The 20306-nt window shown below is 40.7% G+C and overlaps 2 protein-coding genes across 2 annotated transcripts; both read left to right on the forward strand.

Annotated features, from left to right (window-relative positions):
- Positions 1-18062: 18062 nt before the first annotated feature.
- LOC108026052 (uncharacterized) lies at positions 18063-18628 on the forward strand. The gene has a single exon (XM_017096746.2). The coding sequence runs from the start codon at positions 18077-18079 to the stop codon at positions 18491-18493; it is 417 nt and encodes a 138-aa protein (XP_016952235.1). The 5' UTR covers positions 18063-18076; the 3' UTR covers positions 18494-18628.
- Positions 18629-19039: 411 nt separating this feature from the next.
- On the forward strand, positions 19040-19623 carry LOC108026045 (general odorant-binding protein 99b). The gene has a single exon (XM_017096740.3). The coding sequence runs from the start codon at positions 19088-19090 to the stop codon at positions 19553-19555; it is 468 nt and encodes a 155-aa protein (XP_016952229.1). The 5' UTR covers positions 19040-19087; the 3' UTR covers positions 19556-19623.
- The last annotated feature ends 683 nt before the right edge of the window (positions 19624-20306 follow it).

Below are 20306 nucleotides of genomic sequence, written 5' to 3' on the forward strand. Positions count from 1 at the left end.
CTAAGCGTTTAACAAAGTATATGAAATTTGTTTTCTCCTTGCTTAAAATATTATATGTAAATGGACAAAAAAATATAAAGAGTACATAAATTATTCAACATTTTTTAATGGACAGAAAATAAATAGCTGTATTAAAAAGCCCAAGTACTTTAAATAAGATTAAAATTAAAAGAAGGAAGTATTTAAGATACGTGCTATATATAAAGATATACATTTTAAGAAAGCTTTTATGAATTAGTTGAAAAATGTTATATTTTTTATTAACTGCCGTATATTTTGTGTGCTAAAAAGTAGCCAAATCTCCGCTAGCAAAAGGACATAACTATCTCGTCGAGAAAACAGGAGCCAAACCAGCAGCAGAAGCAGCAGGCAACATGCATATGCTCCTCGAGTGGCGGCACAAAATGCATACAATGTCAGGCATGGAAATTCTTGATAATAGACAATGAATTAATAGCAGGCGATTACCAGAGGGGGTGACACTGAACCAACAAACAATCCGAACCAATTCTGGAAGCGGAAAATAGAAAACCGACTGGCAAATAGACAGATCGAACCTCAGATACAGCCCAGAGGCAGTGGGAACGAAGTACAAAAAATAGCAGGAGTTATGCCTAAAAAGGGGTTCCTCATTCCTTCTGCTGGCAGATGGCACATGCCTCTTGCGGTGCCCCAGAAGTGCCGTCAATTAAAAAGCAAAGAAACGCCCAAGAAGTGGCCCACCCCAAGGCCACTAAACGGTTTCGACCCAAAAGGGTTGCTTAACAGCTTAGGATTAGCCGGGGCATATGTTTTTCCTGGCTAATTCGAGGGTGGTCCACCGCAGATCTCCCCCCGAGCATTAGTTTCACTTATTTGTTATTATTTGCTTTTCCACATCTCGGATGTGGAAGACGCAGTCCCATGATCACAAGATGCAGCAATGAAACCCAACCTGCGGCTTGTCAAACGGAGGGTCAGAGGCCATATAGCAACAACTAATTTGGAAGCCCCCAAAAAATACAAACTCCTCCCCCAAAAAAAGAAAAAAAACGAAGCTGTTTTGTTTTTCCAACAGACAGCGCGGGGAAACAGCCGAAGGATGAGTGAAAAAACCTAGAAAAGAAAACAAATGCCATTTCAAGTAGCAAACGTGTAAAATAGGTGGCCAGACCTTTTGCCGAAACTCAAAAACACAGTGGAATTAAAATTAGAATTTTGATAAAAAATCTTTTCATACTTTAAAAATAATAAATGTAAAACATTTAAACAAAAAATAATGTATAAATGCCCATCTATTTCACAAAAATTGATATGGAAGCACCATTCAATAAAAAGATATAAGCAAATAAAGAGTGGCATCTCGCAAGCAGCAGACTTGCTGCATGCATCTATCTATCTCTCTCGCACGAGTATCTGAAAGTCGAGCCCTCTGTAAAACTCCTGTTTTTACCACTGTGCCTATTAATATTTCGGGGGCCGGGGCATTTTGTCAGTCAGTCACAGTCACAGTCGGCTAATAAGCAGAGAGTCCATCAGAAATAGTGAAACCTGCGCGGCTTGTTGGGCAACCGCCAAAACGATGAGAAATCAATTTTTTGGATTCGTTTTGGGATCGCCTGGGTTTGTTTTGCTTTTGATTTTCGGGTTGTTAGTTGTGTTTGCCGCCCAAGCAGCCAACACATGATACGACCATTGGATTTCCATGTGCGCAACTGTGAGTGCGGCATCGCATATGATTTAATACAGTAGCTGGGACGGATGCCTAATGGCTCGCCCCGAAGACCTGTTCTTTGATGCACTCACTGCGCGATTTGTTTACACAAAATTCATAATTTACATATTGTGTGTGCCCGTGTGTTTTGGTAGGTGTTTTTTGTACCGATGATTTTTTACATTTGCTAGGAGCTGTTCGATTCTTTTATCCCAGCCGACATGTCAAAATGGGGCCCCTCTTAGGGAAATATGTCTCGCTGATGGTGACGACGATGATGCCGATGGCAACTGTACCTTAGGATATTTTTAATTTTTTTCAGAACCCACCCAAACTGCGGGAGTTGAGGAGTGCTAAATGGATTTTAAATAGCGTGGGATGAATTCGGGGTTGTTGCACTCCATTGTTTGCATATCAACGATCCTCGTCAAACGTTTTGATTTTGGTTTTTCAACTGCGTAAATGTCACGTGTAGTCTGCGGTTGACATCGACGTGTGATTCTCGTAGGGAAGTGGCGGTGGTTGGGTGGTGCGGTGGTGCAGTGGTTCAGTGGTTCAGGATTGGTCTGGCTGTGTTGGGGTTAACCGAGTTAAGAGTGCGATAAATATCTAAATGCCGTGATTTGCCTCATCAAGGGGCGTTGATGTTTATCCAACAGTGTATTTGTTTGTTAAATTGACAACGAATTGGGCTGAGAGTGTGTCGAGTCCTTTGTGCAGGACACGCGAATAGCTGTGGTCTGCTCAGGAACGATCTGACTTAGGACTGCGAATAATTGGCACGTGTGAGCCAAGTGATATGTGTGCTGACATAATGCAGTTTGTTTGATGTTTTTATAAAGGCTTAACTTTTTAAATAAATAAAGCAAGGGGAATATAAGAAAACTGAATAATAATAATAATATAATAACATTTAATTAATTTAAATTTAAAATACAGCGAAATTATTATCAATTTTTTTTTAATATAGAAAAGAAAATGGTTTTTAATATCTTCCAATTATATTTCTCATCTTCGGCTACAATGGCGCCCAACCCCTCCAACACCTTAAAAAATAATTTACAATACAACAGAAATGGCCGACACTAAAAAGCAATTCTCTCCACTATATCCCTGCACTTGAGCCACAAAAGCCGGATAAAAAACAAACCAAGTACAATATGCAAAATAAATGCTCAAATAATAAAGAGCCAGGAGCAACCGGAGAGCACGAAGCACGAAAATGGCAACGTATCTCAAGAGCTACTCCAAAAAGCGAGTCCTGGAACAAAGGAGCAGCCCAAAATCAAAAAGGACGAAACAATACAGGCACAGATAGCTGACACACACGCATGCAAAAAGTGCAAAAAGTGTATTTAAAATAATATTAAAATAAAGCGTCAGCGTGTCAGCCAGTGAAAATAGTCAAAGGAAAAGCCAAACGATTTTAAAATTCGAAGGGGTGTAGAAAAAAAAATGCACCGAAAAAAAGGTATTCAAGAATATTTACGTACTTTATTTTTTAACCTTTTACTTATTTCGTATATATTTTACATAAAATCCCATTTTTTTCTGTGTCAGGGAAAGAGAAAAAGAGGAAGGATGGGGGCGTCAGTGAGGCGACAAACGGCCAGCGGACTAAATAAAAAATAATAATGGAAGTTATACATTTTATTTCACAGACGAATGGCAGCAGGACAGCCAAGGACTCGGTAGTCCGGACTGCGGACTACAGACTGCGAGTCCTGGCAGCCAACCCCTTTGGAATGTTGACAAGCAGCAGCGGCAACACAAAAATAAAAAATAATCAAATAAAACTGAAAAGGACTCGCTTTTGTGCGCTTTGTTGTTCGAGTAGTTTTCTGTTTCCCTCTGTGTGTGCGTGCGCTCAAAGGAAATAAATGTATTGTATTTGGAAGCGCAGCTACAAATAAAATTTTAATCAAAATGTAGTTGAGTGTTGAAGGGTTGTTCTGCGATTGTGTTCCAAGTTCTCTGTGGCTATATATACATATATATATATTTGTACTCTTGTGTTTCTGAGGATTGTTTCTGTCAATCAGCAGCTTCAGCTTCTTTTGTTGCTGCCGAAGGATACAACTGATATTGATTTCGAGTTCGCCGCAAGCACAAAGGACTCGATGCCCAGAAACGGCTGGCAGGCAGCCAATGGGAAAAGTTTCGAAGATGTGCCACACAATGGCAGCCGGAAGCGCTCACCAATACTCGTGCGAGGGGCACTTTCAGCATAGTTTCATAATTGCGAACAGCAATGGCGCCGAAATGGAAGTCCGCATCCTGACCACTTGGCATCACAACGCCCCCTTGGCCCGAAGTACACAACCATATTCCTACACATAGGGAGAAGGGCTTTAACTATCCACAGTTGTGATCGTAAGGTTAGCTGATCATTCCCATTTAATTCATTAATTACCTCATCCGTTTTTTCTTGAAATATCGTTGTTATATAGCTTTATGTATATTTAAAATCCAAGTTACATCTTATGGCCATTGAACCTTAAATTAAAATAAATATTTTAATTTAAACTCGTACTCTTTCAAAGAGATTTTTCTATGGGGAAGTATTATATACTATTTCAATAATATTAAAACCAGCTTTGTTAAATTTTGTATCTCAACAAGGTTAGAAAAATTTTTTATGATGGGATCCTATTTTTGCAATCCTTTCCTACTTATGCAAGAATGTTTATTGAGCTTTAAGATCCCGCAAAAACTTAAAGATAGATTGTCTCCTAAGTGCATAAATATATTATTTTCCCTTTAAAAAACTACAATTTTGACCTTATGTGCAGGGGGAGCACACTCGCACATAGTTTGCGTTGTTACTTCGCCCTGCGAGCGGCATGCGACATGTTTCCCTACCAGTGGCAGGATATGCAGGATATCCAGCTTCCAACTCTCCCAGCTGGTGGCAAATTTCATTTGAATGCCTTCCAAACTGCTTGTTGGCATTGCACACCAACGGGGGGTGACTGTGGGCTTTATATATATCTCCCCGATTTCCTCCCTGGCTGAAACTCAATTAAAATGGCATTTAAATCATGCGAACTTCTTGTTCTGCCAGCGCCCAACACCCCGGTGGAAAATTCTCCAGCAAGTTGCCTCAATCGACTTGACTTGCGGGCCTTTGTTTGGCACTTTTCGGTCTGGAATTGTTAATAATTTGTAATGACACGCGCAGTTAACCGAAAGCCCCCTGCTAATGGTTATCGCCTCTCAAAGCGTAACCGATTCACTTCGAGCACAAAGGATGCACTCCCAGGGACCGGGGCTGCATCCTTCGTCCTTTGTCTCTGACTCTTGCCCTGCAAATGGGCTCATGTCTGCGATTTACACAGATTTTTATTCAAATTTTGCTTAGTGTATAGATTGCTGTAGCAAAAACGATAAAAAAGCGGAGAAGAAACCCAAAATAAAAACGGCTGGGAACAGAAAAATATTTCATATTGAATTTCAATGCCGTCTGAGCGAGAACTGTTTGATTAAATCAAGTGAAGACTTGGAAATGCACTTCAAAATTTAAAAATAAACAAATTATTTGATATAAATAATTGTTTTTTCTGTATATCAGAACAAGATAAAATTATATTAATATTAAAGGTTGATATAGAACTTTAACGACTTGAATTATAACCCGGCCTATTATTTATAATTCAGACACTTTCACAAAGTCCTTTGAATTGAGAAATAAAAAGGATATCAAGGACATTAACGACTCTTCATATAGCGCCCGCAACTATGCCAAATGGCAGAATGGAAAAGAGGCAAGACAAGGAAAAAACACATTTGCATATTTATCTTTTTTCGGTTATAACTGCTGGCTGGTAGCTGCTATAACATTAGCATTTCTCAAAAGGATAATGTGCCACCAAAGGGCCCCACCTCCATTCCAGCCAGAGTCGTTTGGCATTTTTCCGCTGGCATCTCCAGCTCCACGTACTCCGTTCCTCCGTTCTCGAATCCATAAGGGGGACTTCTTATAAGGGCTAAAGTCGAGTGACAAGCATTTGTTTTTGGGAACGGGAACAGGCGTGTGCATGTGCTTAAGGGCCTCGTTAACAAAGTTATTTTGTCTTTTATCGCCCGCTGCTCAGTTCTCGCTTCTCGGCGATGTCAAAACATAATTTGCCATGTGCGGCATTAACTTCTCGGCATTATCAGGCATTTCGATTTGACGTCATGCGTGTGACATAGTACAATTTATATCCTGGCTCGTGCTGGCATCCCAGGCGTATGAGCAATGCCAATGCCGACTGCCTTTGCCTTGTCATTCTGTTGCAGCTGGTTCCCACTATATATATAGCACATATATGGAACACACTTAGTAAATAAAGGAACAATTCCTCGTACGGCCTCGCCCACACGCACAATTAATCTTTTGTCGAAGCACTTAATTGAATTGCCCCGTCAGGCCTGGAAATATCAATTACCACCACAATTATGCGCACAAAGGCCGTGGAGTAGGAAGTACTCCGCGTTTAATTGAATTACAATTTCATAAAAATCCCCAAGAAATAGATTCCCTGGAAATCGCTTAGCTTGGGTGCAGGATGCGATCGAATCGAGGGGAAATTCAAGATGCCGCGCCTGCGCAGAAAACCTCAAGACCCCAATTGCAATTGGCATCGGTTTCGGTTCGTTTCGGCTTGGTATCGCTATCGCCATTGGTATCGAATAATGAACAATGCTTACAACTTTTTAACACATTGCACAAAGGAGGCGAACAAAGGATCGATCTCACATACCACACAATAAATACTATACATACATTTAGCGCAGTTCTTTGTGGGCACTCGCGTGTTCATTGTGATTCCGATTATTGAAATGCGCACATAATGCCAACAAAACGAAGTTATGTGTAAAGTATACATGTACAATGCCCAAGTTTATACCTTCAAGTGATTCGCGCCGGTCCTCCATTGTGCCGGCTCCTCAAAACTTGAATCGTCGAATCGCCCCGCAACGCAGGCGCAGCCCTCGCATTATGGCCGCCGATCCCAAGTTAAAGATCACTGAGAAAAATACTACACATAAGAAACTTTGCTACTAATAAAGTCTAAATTTTAAAGAATAAAATATATTTTGTAACTGGTATTCTGACATAAAGCTATATATATCTATATTCTATTTAAAATTAAATCATACCTTTAAGTTTAACGAATACCTATTTTAGATTAAGAAAAGAGTTTTAAAAACAAGAACAAATTAAAACATATTTGTTTGGAGAATGATATTAAAAAAATACTTAATATAAAATCATAAATATTTCTCATGACATTTAAATCCTCAATCTTGACTTCTTGATTCCTGAACTTCCTTTCTGACTTTTTTTTTTAAATATTATTTCAGTGTAGAATTAACGGCTTGGGAGAGCGGGGGCTGGCAGTTGAAGTCGGAGAAGCTGAGGAAGCTCCGGGAAGTACACTCAATTCCAGGAAATTTAATCCTTAAATGCTGCATATAATATACATTAAAATCGTTTTCGTGCTCGAGTCGCGACCACTTCAGATGTGACTTGAAATGCAGGCAGATGGAAAGACGTTTTATGTAGCTAAATGAGAATCGAAATTGTGGAGAATAAGACCCTTACTTTAAATACGTTAAACAGTTTTCGCCTGCATTTTAATTGAATTCATTTTTGAGTAAATGTGAATATACTTAATTGGAGAGGAATAACCCTTGTGAGTGGTTTACTAAATTTGCAACAGCCTTAGAAAAAACATCTTGCCAAAATCGTATAAAAAAAATTTGGAACTGAACTAAAATTTTTAATTAATAAACTTGTCGCCCCATTGTCTTTGGATATATATCACTTTATTTTAATTACAACTCTGTATGAGGTATCTGAGAAGTAAATTTCCTATTAATTGATTATCTTCAACGCCCAAGGAGGCCACCTCCCCTATTTTATCCTCCGCATTTCACCACTGTCACATTCTACACTCAATAAATATAAGATAAATTTCAATTTTCAATGATACGCCGACAACCGCAATTTCCACCGCCCCCAATCGCCTGTTTTCCTCAACACAATAGCTCTCGAGCATAATTCAAAATGCCAGTAAAACATATTTTCCAAGTTCGAATTCAGAGGGGAGACAAGGCATTTGTGCAAAAGTATTTCAAGCGAAAAATCACACTTTGACATTGTCTGCTGGCCCATTGGAATGGAGGGGCTCGGAATTGGGGTCGCTCGAGGGTTGGCAACTGGTAACTTAACTGGGTGTTTGATCTGCCCGTGTTGTGGGTCAGACGTCGACGGCAGCCCGCCATAATTATTGCCAATAAACGTCTACCCGCTCCCCCGACTTTTCCGCATCCTCCTCAGACATTTTCCCGGCCAAATAGAACGCCCCCTTTGTGGGACGCGATGCCACGGGCGCAAAAACACTTTGTAATATTTAGGCCGGGAAGAGAGGTGGATGCCACTCGATTCTGGGATAGATGCACTGGGAAAAAGTCTAGGTTTCTGATAATAAATAATAATTCTGTTTGTATTATAAACACAGAAAAACTAGTTCATTTCAAATATATTTTTTAAACTTTTTTATCTATCATTTAGGATCCTACCTACGGAAACATTTATGCGTAATAATTCAACACTAGTTCACTAAGCTGTGTGAGTTTACTTACTTTAATGTTATCATTATTAACCATTATTATTAATCATTTTATTTCCAAATTGATAGTATTAATAAAACAATTATTTTATCTAATTTTTAAATGGTTATTAAATTATTATTAATTTCTTATCCCCAGTGTGGGCGTTCGTGTCAAAAGGCAAAAGCCAACAATGATTGGTGGGGTGTTTGTGGGTGTCTGGCATATTCCTGGTGGTGGATGGATGCTCGGATGTTCGGATGTTGGGATGCTCGGCCTCGTCGTCTGTGGGTGACATTCCCGAATTTCATTTGCCAACTCAGCTCAACCGCAAGCGCCCATCACATTTCGTCACGGAAAGTGTGTAAATAAGTTCATTACACACATTTGATTGAGAGAGAAAGGTGGAGCTCCCGCATTTTCATTCTCCGGGCATCCCAGTCCCTGGCCAGGTGTCTGCCTGGCAATTGGTAATTAAAACTCAAGAATGTATCTCGACTGGCAACACAATCATTTAATTCAATTTGCCCGCCACGCTCAACTGACTTTCCCTCAAAATACGAGCTGGAAAAACGTTTGAAAAGGTTTAAGGACCGAGGATGGGTTTGCGGTGGATTGGGCATTGTGTGCTCGTGCCCGATGGCCAAGGATAACTGTCTGTCTGAGGATGGCAAGACAAATGGGGGTGCGAATCGCCAACTCACTCACTCACTCATTGCTGACCCGAATCGCAGCCCAAAGCAGTTGCGGATGCATTTAATTTATTATTAGAATTATTTATGGCAATCGCTCGGGGAGGGGTGATAAAAAAGCGGTTATTGTTAAGTTTATTAGAGACGGCCGACTGGCGATCCGGAAAAGGGGTGCGGCCTCGCCAGGACTCTTGCACAGTGGTTGCCATTTCGCTTGCACATGGTCATTGGGAAATCCAAGGGCGCTTTGTAAATAATTCAACAGGAGATGGGAGAATGAGTATCAGTAAGTCAATAGATGAAATACCATGAAAGAACATATTGATTTTTTGGTTTTTAATCTTAAATTAAATCTTATATAATTTAACAAATTTCAAAGAAGATAAACTATTGTTTAACTAGCAATGATATAAATGTTATACAATTTTCCCACTGTAAAATATATTGTCATTTTTGGCAATCCACTGCTTTGGGGTAAAAGTTCTGGTTCGGTCACAAAAAATGATCAAAAACAGCCAAAACGCATAATTCATGCATCAGATACATGCTACTTCAGATAAATGGCAGGACCATCGAAATAACGAGCCAAACTGACCACCGACCGCAACAACAACAATGACTTGACGCACACTTGAGCCTCTGAAAGGATAACAATTTATCAAAAAAAGGAAAAAGGAAAATGTGTGTCTACACACAAACACATACCCGTTGTTGTATCCAGCAGCGGGTTGAATTTGTTTTCGATTTGTGAAAGTGAAATATGTTTTGGTGACATTAAGCTGACGGAATCAGGATTAGACGCAGCATCCTGCGAGGACAATGGGACATCTCCGGGCTTTATGTGCGGCACGTGCTCAACTTTCCACTCTCAATAAGTAGCGAATTTTTTAAACATTTGAAAATGTTGTTATCCCCTCCGCTGGAGAGTTATTTAAAATTTAATTTGGCATTTGATTCTCTGGTGCTGGCATATGCCAGCATTTCTGCCTGTAAAGGATTAGCGCCTGGCACCTTTCCTTCCCCGCAGGATCGCAGGAAAACCAAAAAACCATCACGATGCCAACTGGCAAATAACTTTCCTTTCGGCTACAAGGATGTGCAAGGAAACGCGACAAGTCAAGACATTTTTATGCAAATTTATCTCATTACGTTGCTTGGCTGGCACTTGCTCTGTTGCCGCTTGCAAAGTTATTTTCAGAGTGAATTTAATTAAATTAAATTAAATATTCAACACATGGCAGCAGAGCAAGGATAACTTTTTCACTTGCCTTCTTCTTCGCATTGACTTCAGGCTGAAGTGTTGGCTTCCCTGCTCGTTAATTAATATTTACGAGTATATTCAATATTTATGCATAATAACTACGTATCAAGAAGAGATTAGGCAGTTCGAGCACGTATATGGTGCCTGGGCTGTGAAGTAATTAAAATAAGGTGAACCCATAGATCATAACAATATTTAATAAAGCAAATTGGAAACCACAAAAGAAGCGGAATTTCAATTACTAGAGAATTTAACCATAGACGTAACCCTAGATGCAGCTTTGGGTTCTGTAGAAACAGAACATGAAATGAATTATCATTATCAATTATATGTACATTATAAGAGAATATAATATAATGTTCAGTTTACAGTTTACAGTTACAGTTTAAAGTTCAGATACTAATATTTATCAGAAATTCGAAATAATCGGTCAAAATGTTGACCATCGAATAAATGAAGATTAATGTAGATTGTGAGAGAATTGCACCACAAACTCATAGAGGTATCGCACGTCCAAATCGGGATACAATTACCAAAGTTATGGAATCTAGAAGTTCAGTTTTGGGGTCTCATATTGAAATCCAGGGAAATACGAAAAAATCGGACATGAAAATGGGCCAAAATTTTTACCCTCGAATAAAGTAACAATTTTAATGTAGATTATGAGAGAATTCCACCACAAACTCATAGAGGTATCTCACGTCGAAATCGGGATAAAATTACCAAAGTTATGGAATCTAGAAGTTCAGTTTTGGGGTCTCATGCTGAAATCCCCGGAAATACGAAAAAATCGGACATGAAAATGGGCCAAAATTTTGACCCTCGAATAAAGTAACAATTTTAATGTAGATTATGAGAGAAGTGCACCACAAACTCATAGAGATATCCCACGTTCAAATTGGGATACAATTAGCAAAGTTATGGAATCCAGAAGGTTAGTTTTATTATAGATTTATAGCTTTTCGGCTTATAGTTTTTCTGTTAAAAAACTGAAAGTGTTAATGGGTATGGCTTAGTTTTAATATTCTGTGATACCGGAAGCTTTGAGTTGTGGCTAAACCGCGATTAGAGCACCTAGCTCAAGTGCCAGCTGCCGCAGCCGTTTCCGCAGGACCTCTCGGGATACTGGAGATCCATTACCTTTCTGCCTCCGCGCATCGAGACAAAAGCCGCGGCGGGGCAAGGCCAGCAATTATTTGTGGCATTCGCTCAAAGCGATTGTTTGGCTTTTGCTATATCTTTTAAATACAATTTATAAAGCACGCGCCGCTGCACAGAGGCCGCCGTGGGAGGGAGGGAGAGGGAGAACCGCTGCACAATGGGCCAGATAAGAAGGCGGCCATTTTGTTTATGCGCCGCGCACAAAGAAATCTGAAATAACAGGAAAGTCAAGAGGCTGGCCACCGAAGGAGGAAGGGGGAAGGGGGCGTGGCGCCTCTTTCGCTTTTTAGTGCGAAAATAATTGTAAAATCTGCAAATGCAAAAGGTTTCCAGTGTTATTTCCTTTTAGCCGGGGCCACACAAAGGTGGCACAATGGAGGCCGGCTCTTCAGGAAAAACTGGCGAGGAAAACTGACGCCTTTGTGAGGAATCTCGGCCGCAGACGCTGTGTGTGTGGTAAAATTGCAATTTAATTGCAGTTAAATTGCTCGCAATTTGCTCAAAAACCCGGGAGTTTTCTCCTTTTTTATTGTACAAGAAATCAGCAAGGTAAACAAGCAAATAAAAATACGAGCGGGGGAGAAGAACTAGCAGTGGAGGAACTCGAGTGGTTTTTCATTTCGCAGGCGATTCAGTCGAGTGGAAAAAAGGTTCCACTGCATGGAGAAATGTATCTAAAGGATAGGCAGGCATCTCCTTTTCTCCGGGTTGTGTGGGAAGGTTGCACTTGAGACCCCGCCAGTTGATATCATTATTTGTTTGCCATTTGAACAGGGACATGCGAACATGTGTGGAAATGTCCCCGCAGCGTTTATTTTGATTTTCTGCCGGGATAAACGCAAATAAACAAATTGGATATCAAAACGATGGGCACCGGGCACCAGAGAAAAGATACGCATTTTTTCCCAGGCCCTTGTTGAGTTATGATCCGCAGATAAGTATCTATTAGTTGTTGTTGAGTACGCTAATTGCAGCTCCCACTCCGTAGTTTTTAACCCCTTCATCAGGACTCACAGTCCTGCCTGCAGGCAGCAGATTTATGGGCCTGGCTGCATCACCTTGGTTATTTAATTTGGTTATTGTATTCATTGACACAAAAGCCAAACCAGCCAGCCGCCTGCTGCGTGTTTTTTGGTGCCTTGCCAACTGCCAGCAGCAAATAAGGCCCGAAAAACAAAACATCCTCCCATTCCCCCATGCACTAAGCCAAAGGAATAATAAATAGCATAAGCCTGAATTAATTTCAGAGACTAGAATAAATAATATTTTGGGTTTATATCAAGAAAAAAATGTTTTATAATTTGTTTTACAAAATTGTAAATCCTTTTTACCTATATAGTTTAGAATAATGTGTGAAATATAATATTCTCTCTCATTTTCTACCAGTGCACCCATTCTCACTATCTCAAACACACAAACTCCTGGACTTAGGCAAAGCCTGCAATGTGTTCTAGTTGAGTTTATGAATAAAATTACACAGGACCAACCAACCAGGAGGTCAGAGGTTGGGGGCTTGGGGTGGCGTGCTTATATCAACGCTAGCCAACAATGCATATTAAGCGTATCCACTTAATGGTTGCCAAGGTGCCGAGGTGGAGCAGGCGGTGGGATTAATAGCATTGTGGATCTGCGAGTGCCAAACCCGCGGTCAAATGCCAGCGAACAATGCCCAGTTGTGGGTGGTGGTTTTCTGTGGGTGTGAGTACGTGTGTGCCAAAAATCCTTTGGCCGTAATCAAGCGGAAAATAGCACAATGACTATCTACAATATATCTGGGACAATGGAAGACACACTCTGCAGGCAGGAGGAAAACTGGCGATTGTCAGTTGGAAAACAAAAGGATTTTACACTCGCACTCGGGTTAATCAGTGCAGAAAGGGGTGGCGATTATTACTGGCGGAAGGGGGCGTGGCACGGCGTACAAGCAAAACAGATCAAACTGTTACAGGAAGACAGCCGGGCGGGGATTAAAAAAAATAATTATTAGATAGCTACTTTTCAGTTGATTTATTAGCTATTAAAATATTATTTCATATTTGTTTGGCAAAGGAAAAAAAGTGTTGAAAGATACATTTCATATACCCATATTTTGTGATACTAAGTCTTGATAAAACTTTAAAAGCTGTTTCATATTTGTATTACATTAAATATTTTTCTCTCTTAAATATTCTAACGATATCATCTTTTATCTATCATCTATTAAATTTGGAAATGAAATACGATGGCCTACCCTCTCAGTGTAAAAAATATCAATAAGTTGCAGGCAAATTGTAGCTATCTCTCTCGCCCTTCCGAAAAGCACCGCCACTTGTCTCCGATTTTCTACTCACATTGCGCATACGCCGCGTGGGTCTTTGAATATTCGTATGTGCAATGTACATATATTGCAGCCACATAAGTGTGTTTGCTTCTGACTGCAATTGTTGCCTTTGATTTGAAGTGCAGACATTTCAAGGTATATTATGCGGGTGCATAATTGATATGTGTTTAGCAAATAATTGGACTTTTATGCTGGAATAACTCTTTACTAAGATGGTTGGATATTGATTTTCCTTTATCTTTATTTGTTTCAAGTGTTTAGGGGGTATTTATTTTCAGCACACACATTGATTTAAATTTGGAAGTCTAAGGTTATTAAATAAAAAATTACATTTCCAAACAAACAAAGTTGTATATAAGTTTATAACCATCTCTTTATGTGGAAATAATATTGTTGATTAAAAGTAATTAAAAGTGCTAGAGACGAGATAAAATGTAAAGTTCTTCGCAAAAAGGGCTGCATTCTTGGAAAGATATTCCCGGAATTGCATTTCGCTGCCAAGTTCTGCTAATTGCTCTTCCGCTAATGACTCTAAGCTGAAAATACTGGCCGCTAACTACCGGCCACGCCCACCCAGGATCAGGCCCAGGACCGCGTTATTTGCCAACTGCCATTTGCGGCAACTAAGCGCAATTAATTAACAACCCAGGCGATTGAATTAAAACGGGACAAGGAATAGAAAAAAATTATACAAAATGTTGGTACTTCATAATGGAGAGCGTCCGCGACTGCCGCTGGTGGCCATGTCCCCGCCCACGATCACGGAGAGTTGGCTAAAGAAAATGCAGCTTAATGCTGAATTAATTCCAATTACCACATTGCCCCCGGTCCTCCATAGTCCGTCCCATATCCTCCCACCTCCATCCTCCATCCTGGCCCATCTCGACCAGTGGACGAGCGCACTCAGCGGACTGGCCAGTAATTTAGCCGCTAATTCGCGGAGAGCGGCCAACAAAAGCCACCGCACGCGCTGACCTCCAGCTCAGTCCGTGTCCAGCTTACCCGACACACTCCAAGAAAAATCTTACTTAAATCTAGCAAAATAAGCCATCAGATATATTCATGAAATAATTTAAAGAGTTGGTAGTTTACTAGTAAAGTAAAGTGCAATTGCCTTAGTTTTAAATGAGAATTTATGCAAAATTTATGAATGGTTTTACCAAAAAATGTTTTAACATCATTTTGTACCATACACAGATCTTTATGAAATTGTAATAGTGACTTAAATAAAACAACAATTACCTAATATATTTTCATAAAAATGATAACATTTGATTCATCAATTTAACTAAAAGTGTTCAGCCCTTTTGTGTTCAAAACGTTTACTTATCAGAGATCTTCGTCGTTTCTATGTATTCATAGATTTAATTTTTTTCAGTGCACCCACTCCACTCGCCACTCGGCATTGCCATGGCCTTTTATGCGAGGTTTTAACATGAATTTATTTTATATAAAAATTTTCCTTTTTCCTCCAGTCATCAGCCACTTGTTTGGCTTTCAGAAGATTCACTAATTAATTATTAATTAAGTTGGAAAAATTGCCAAACACCCCGCTCCCACCTCCCTCCTTCCGAGCGAACTGAAAGATGCCTTTGCATTCAGTTTGAAACTTTTGAAAGTATTCCAATTTTCTAGCATTTTTCTCGTCCGCTTTGCGCAGAACTTTGTGGGCGGAAAACTTTCGAGCAAGCTGGAAAAACTTTAGGCGCAATTTGTCGCCTACCCAAAAACCATGCCCCCGATTTCCCCAGAACCAAAAGTTTTTACTGTCGCATTTCTCCGACTCCAGATGCAAGTCGGCACTAAAGTGCAGGCCTTGAAAGAGCAAGAAGACCCCATCGTTAGCAGGTCCTTGGAGGGGATATAAAAACGGAGAAGGCCTGGCTCAAACAAAACACACGTGTCCTGTGGAGCGCCTTTCATCGTGCGAGCCATGGAACTCAACTGACCTTCAGCTGGCCATGTGCAAATTGTTAACTGCAAAAACATACAACATATTCAACAAAAAAAAACAGAAGGTACGCAGTTCAGAAAAGCGCAAACATTTATATTTAATTGGTGGCTGGTGGTCGTGAAGTGGCCGCCCCCTTGTGGCCTTGTGTCTACCCAATTGAGTTTCAAAGTTGCAATTAGAGCAGCCTGAACGAACGACTGACCATCTCGCCCGGCGATATGGAAAAGTGGGTGGTGGTCAGGTGGGCCGGTGGCTGCATTCAATGGAAACAGTTGAGATCGGCAGTCCTGAGGAGAGAAATGTGGAACAGGCAAGGGGACCCCAACGGAGAAACAAAGCCCAGTCAAAAGAAACAAGTCGCAGACCATTAAACCCGAAAAGCAGTTTGTAATGTAGAACGTTGAGTGTTTTTATGGTCAGTGGACCTCATTTGAAGGGATCCTGAAGTATGCTGAAATAAAGGATAGCAATGAAACACAAGGGGCGATAAACATTACCTATTAATTGAAGCCTTAAAGCTAAACATGCTTAATAGTGCTGAAAATTCTAGCATTTGTAATTTCAAAATCAAAGTAAGAAATATATTTATGCATTTTATAAGTACATTTTTTTTAGTTCACAGTCAGATTCTACCTTCCTAACAAGCCTTTTCACCAGAAAACAATCGCAGGAAAATCAAAGCTATTCAGTTTTACCACATCCGTTTATTTGAATTCACTCTTTTTTGATTCTTGGAAACTCTTTGAAACTAAGTACTTAATTCTGCCTGGCAAACTAACGCAATCTCGGCACCAGCAAAGCCAAATGGAAATGAAAAACCAAATTGAATTTACCTTACCTTTGACTATGTCGACACTTGTGCAATGCCACGCCCCCCCTTTGTGGATCAGGCAAATGTGCCAAGTGTTTATGGATGCACTGGGAAAAATATGTGAACAGAAAGAAAAAATAAATACAATATTTTGAATTTTAAATAATTATATAGTTTTAAATATTCTTGAGACATATATATTTTAGAGATCATATATATTGATTTGTATATTTTAAGAAAGTGGAAACATGAAATGATATTACATTGTGTTCAAAAAGATAAATAAAATATGAAAATATTTTTATAGGCTGTACTTAAATTTCTCTCCGTTAGCTGGTTGATGGCTTTTCCTTCCTTCAATGACGAATCCGACTCGATGACGACTTCTTTACACGACATTTAATTGAGAAATAATTGAATAGGTCGTGTCAAGTGTTTGTTTGGCGTTTGGCTGGCTGAGGTCTGGGATGCGGAACATGGAATATGGTAAATGGGCGGCACCGGATCTGGGGGGGATTGGGTTCCCAGAGAGGTCTGGCTTTCGGTGCGAAATTAGCTTTGTCAAATGCGGCTGACGTGGGCACGGGTTGAGTGGTGCGGAAAGGTTAGTGCAGCGTGAAAACGCCACTGCGAGTTGTTTAATGAAGTAGTCACAGTCGGCGGAGAAAGTCGAAGGCCCTTCGATTTCCGATTCTCGATTCTCGATTCCCGATTTCCCACCACTTGAAACAAAGCCCAGTGGCGCAGTCAAAGGAAAGGTGGAAAAAACACACGTCCATAAAGGGGAATTCACGTGTGATTGGAACGTTCAGCAATCGTCCTTCAACCGGGTGGAGAGTGGGCGGGACCTGGGAAATTGTCGCCCGGTGCAGTCAGCCGCGCACTTATAATTGCAGTTGCAGTTTGGCCGATTGCATTGTGGATTGCGAACTGGGTATGGGGTTCAATAGCATGCAAATTATTATAAATATTTGTGAGCCATCTAAAGGATATTTTTAGTTTAGAAAGCATTTGACATCTATATTCAAAATGCTATGGGTAGAATTGTTCCTATGATATAAGAATATAAATCTTCGCCTTGCCAGACGTTTTTTACCTTCTGTCAATATTCCCTAAAAAGAGCAAGACAATCATTTAAGCATCTTTAGTTTTTAGCCACAACGACTTAGGTATATTCATATTTAGGATGACTTCTCAGTTGGTTTTGTCTCTCATTTTTGTGTACCCGCCACTAAAAACCATAGGAAAAACACCTGTCATTAAACGCATTAAATATGAAACGTGACTCTTGATCTTAATTGTCCAACCAGTACGAACATGAGTCCGCATCCCAGTACAGATGTACTGGTACATAGTGGAGCACTTTATCTAGTGTTTTATGGAGACTCTGATTACGTCAGCAACAGACGATCCCGTGTTGACAATAATTACTATAGCACACCGGCCGGCAGACCCATTTTCCATGAATTCTAGGTTAATGCCATTGACGCTTCTAAAACTGGTTTTCTCCGCTGATTGTTCTATAAAAGAGCTGTGTTTATCTGGCCAGGCTCCATTTATAAACTTTAAGCCGCCGAATACACAATGAATCACTTAAGTCTGGAGATTATCTGCTGGAGCTGTCTGCTCATTACAATAGCTTCAAAAACGGAAGCAGCTTCGGTTTGGAGATTACCAACGTCGGAACAAGTTTACGAGGATCTGGAAAACTGTCGCCAAGAAAGCCAGGAGGAAGATGCAGCCACCCTGAGGTGTTTGGTAAAAAGACTAGGACTTTGGACGGATGAGAGAGGCTACAATGCCAAGCGCATAGCAAAGATCTTCGCCGGGCACAACCAGATGGAGGAACTGATGCTGGTGGTGGACTACTGCAATCGGAAGGAGCGGAAGGAAACGCAGTTGGATGACTGGTCCTTTCAGGCCTACAGGTGCGCCACTTCCGGCCAGTTTGGCCATTGGGTCAAGGATTTCATGACCCAAAAGGAAGTGCAACATTATTAAAGATACAAGTCTTTTTTTAAATAAAATTTAGAGTAGGCATTTCGTATAATTATTCTAAGCATTATAAGTCTCAAGTTCCTTGAACATAAAATAATGTATAATTATCAATTACAAATAAATAAAAGAAAAAGTGTAAATCCATTTATGTTTACTATACACTGGCGCCATCTGTGGACGAGTGGCTACGAATTTTATTTCTCACTGTAAGAAGCTGACAGCCATGAACCAAAGCGATTAGTTTCAACCGCCCGCAGACAGGTGGCGCCAGTGCTAAGACAATGAAATCAGTTTGAAATTTTGACACATGGAATTTGCCGAAAGTCACGTCATATTTTTGAGATAAGCCGTGATTCAGACCTGTTGACAACCGGGCATTCGGGATCGGGCATCTGGCCACTGCACCTACCTATCGTTGCCTGGCGACCCTTGCCCTTCGATAAGGGTAATCGTTGGGCCAGTCAATCACCCGCGAATCGGTTCAATAGAAGGTTAATGTCATCTCGATTGCCCAGAAGCGGGATTGGGCTATAAATACGCTTGCTGAGCTGGGCACAAAATGCAGTTGCAGTTGTGACAGAGTAAAAAGACATCGCCATGAACGCCCTCGTAGTCCTCCTTTTGGGTCTGACCTTGGTGCTCGCCGACCACGATCCCCACCAGCACCATCACCACGAGTCCTATGTGGTGAAGACCCACGACGACCTGGTAACCTACCGCACCTACTGCGCCGAGAAGGTCCACGCCAGCGAGGAGCTCGTGGAGAAGTACAAGAAGTGGCAGTACCCCGACGACGCGGTGACCCATTGCTACCTGGAGTGCGTCTTCCAGAAGTTCGGCTTCTACGATGCCGAGCACGGCTTCGATGTCCACAAGATCCATGTTCAGCTGGCCGGATCCGGAGCCGGGGCTGAGGTGAACCACTCGGATGAGACGCACCAGAAGATCGCCCACTGCGCCGAGACCCACTCCAAGGAGGGCAACTCCTGCGCGAAGGCCTACCACGCCGGCATGTGCTTCATGAACGCCAACCTCCAGTTGGTCCAGCACAGTGTCCAGGTCTAGAGGGACTCGTCCCGAACCATCTGATCGCATCTTTGCAGTTCAAGAGTTAATAAAACATTAAATAAAAAGCGAATTGTTGAGTTATTTATGGGGCTCGTTGGTTAACTTCATCGGGGTGACACAAACAACTATTGAATTAATTAAATCAATTTTTTAAATTAAAATTCCAATAATTTGATCAGTAATGTAGAAATCTAATTTGGTTTTTCCGTTGAATCTTAGTGTTATCATCATTAATTTGAGAAGCAAACATCTAATAAAAGCTCGACTGGGTCACCGGAGTTCGTATACTCATTATGCCTATCAAAACAGAAAAAGGGAAAGCGAAAGTTTAGCCGAAATTCAAGAGGCAGGAGATGCCGCCCACCAAGATGGTCTATCAAGCAGCCCCAGCAGATCTTCAAGTTTGTAGATTGACCCCGCAACACTAAGAAAACCCCACAAGTTGCAGCACGAGTGTGGGTGGAGACTGGATCGGATCACTCTTATCACCTCTGACAGTGAACAGTGAACGTGACTGCGGCAAACAAAAACAAATTATCATGCAGGAGATGGGGTATACACTCGGAAAAAATATAATTAATTGCAGAAAGAAATCTCAAACTTGAGAAGAGTTAATTTAAGATTAAAACTAAACATGTTTCTAGCCAATTTTTAGTTTTTTTTTTTAATTTAGATATACTTAAGAGTATAACTTCAAGCCAAATTTTGTATTTTTTGGATTTAATGGATTCCACATTTTCTTCCAATA

This window comes from Drosophila biarmipes, chromosome 3R (genome assembly GCF_025231255.1).
Source record: "Drosophila biarmipes strain raj3 chromosome 3R, RU_DBia_V1.1, whole genome shotgun sequence".
In the NCBI taxonomy this organism is placed as follows: Eukaryota; Metazoa; Arthropoda; class Insecta; order Diptera; family Drosophilidae; genus Drosophila; species Drosophila biarmipes.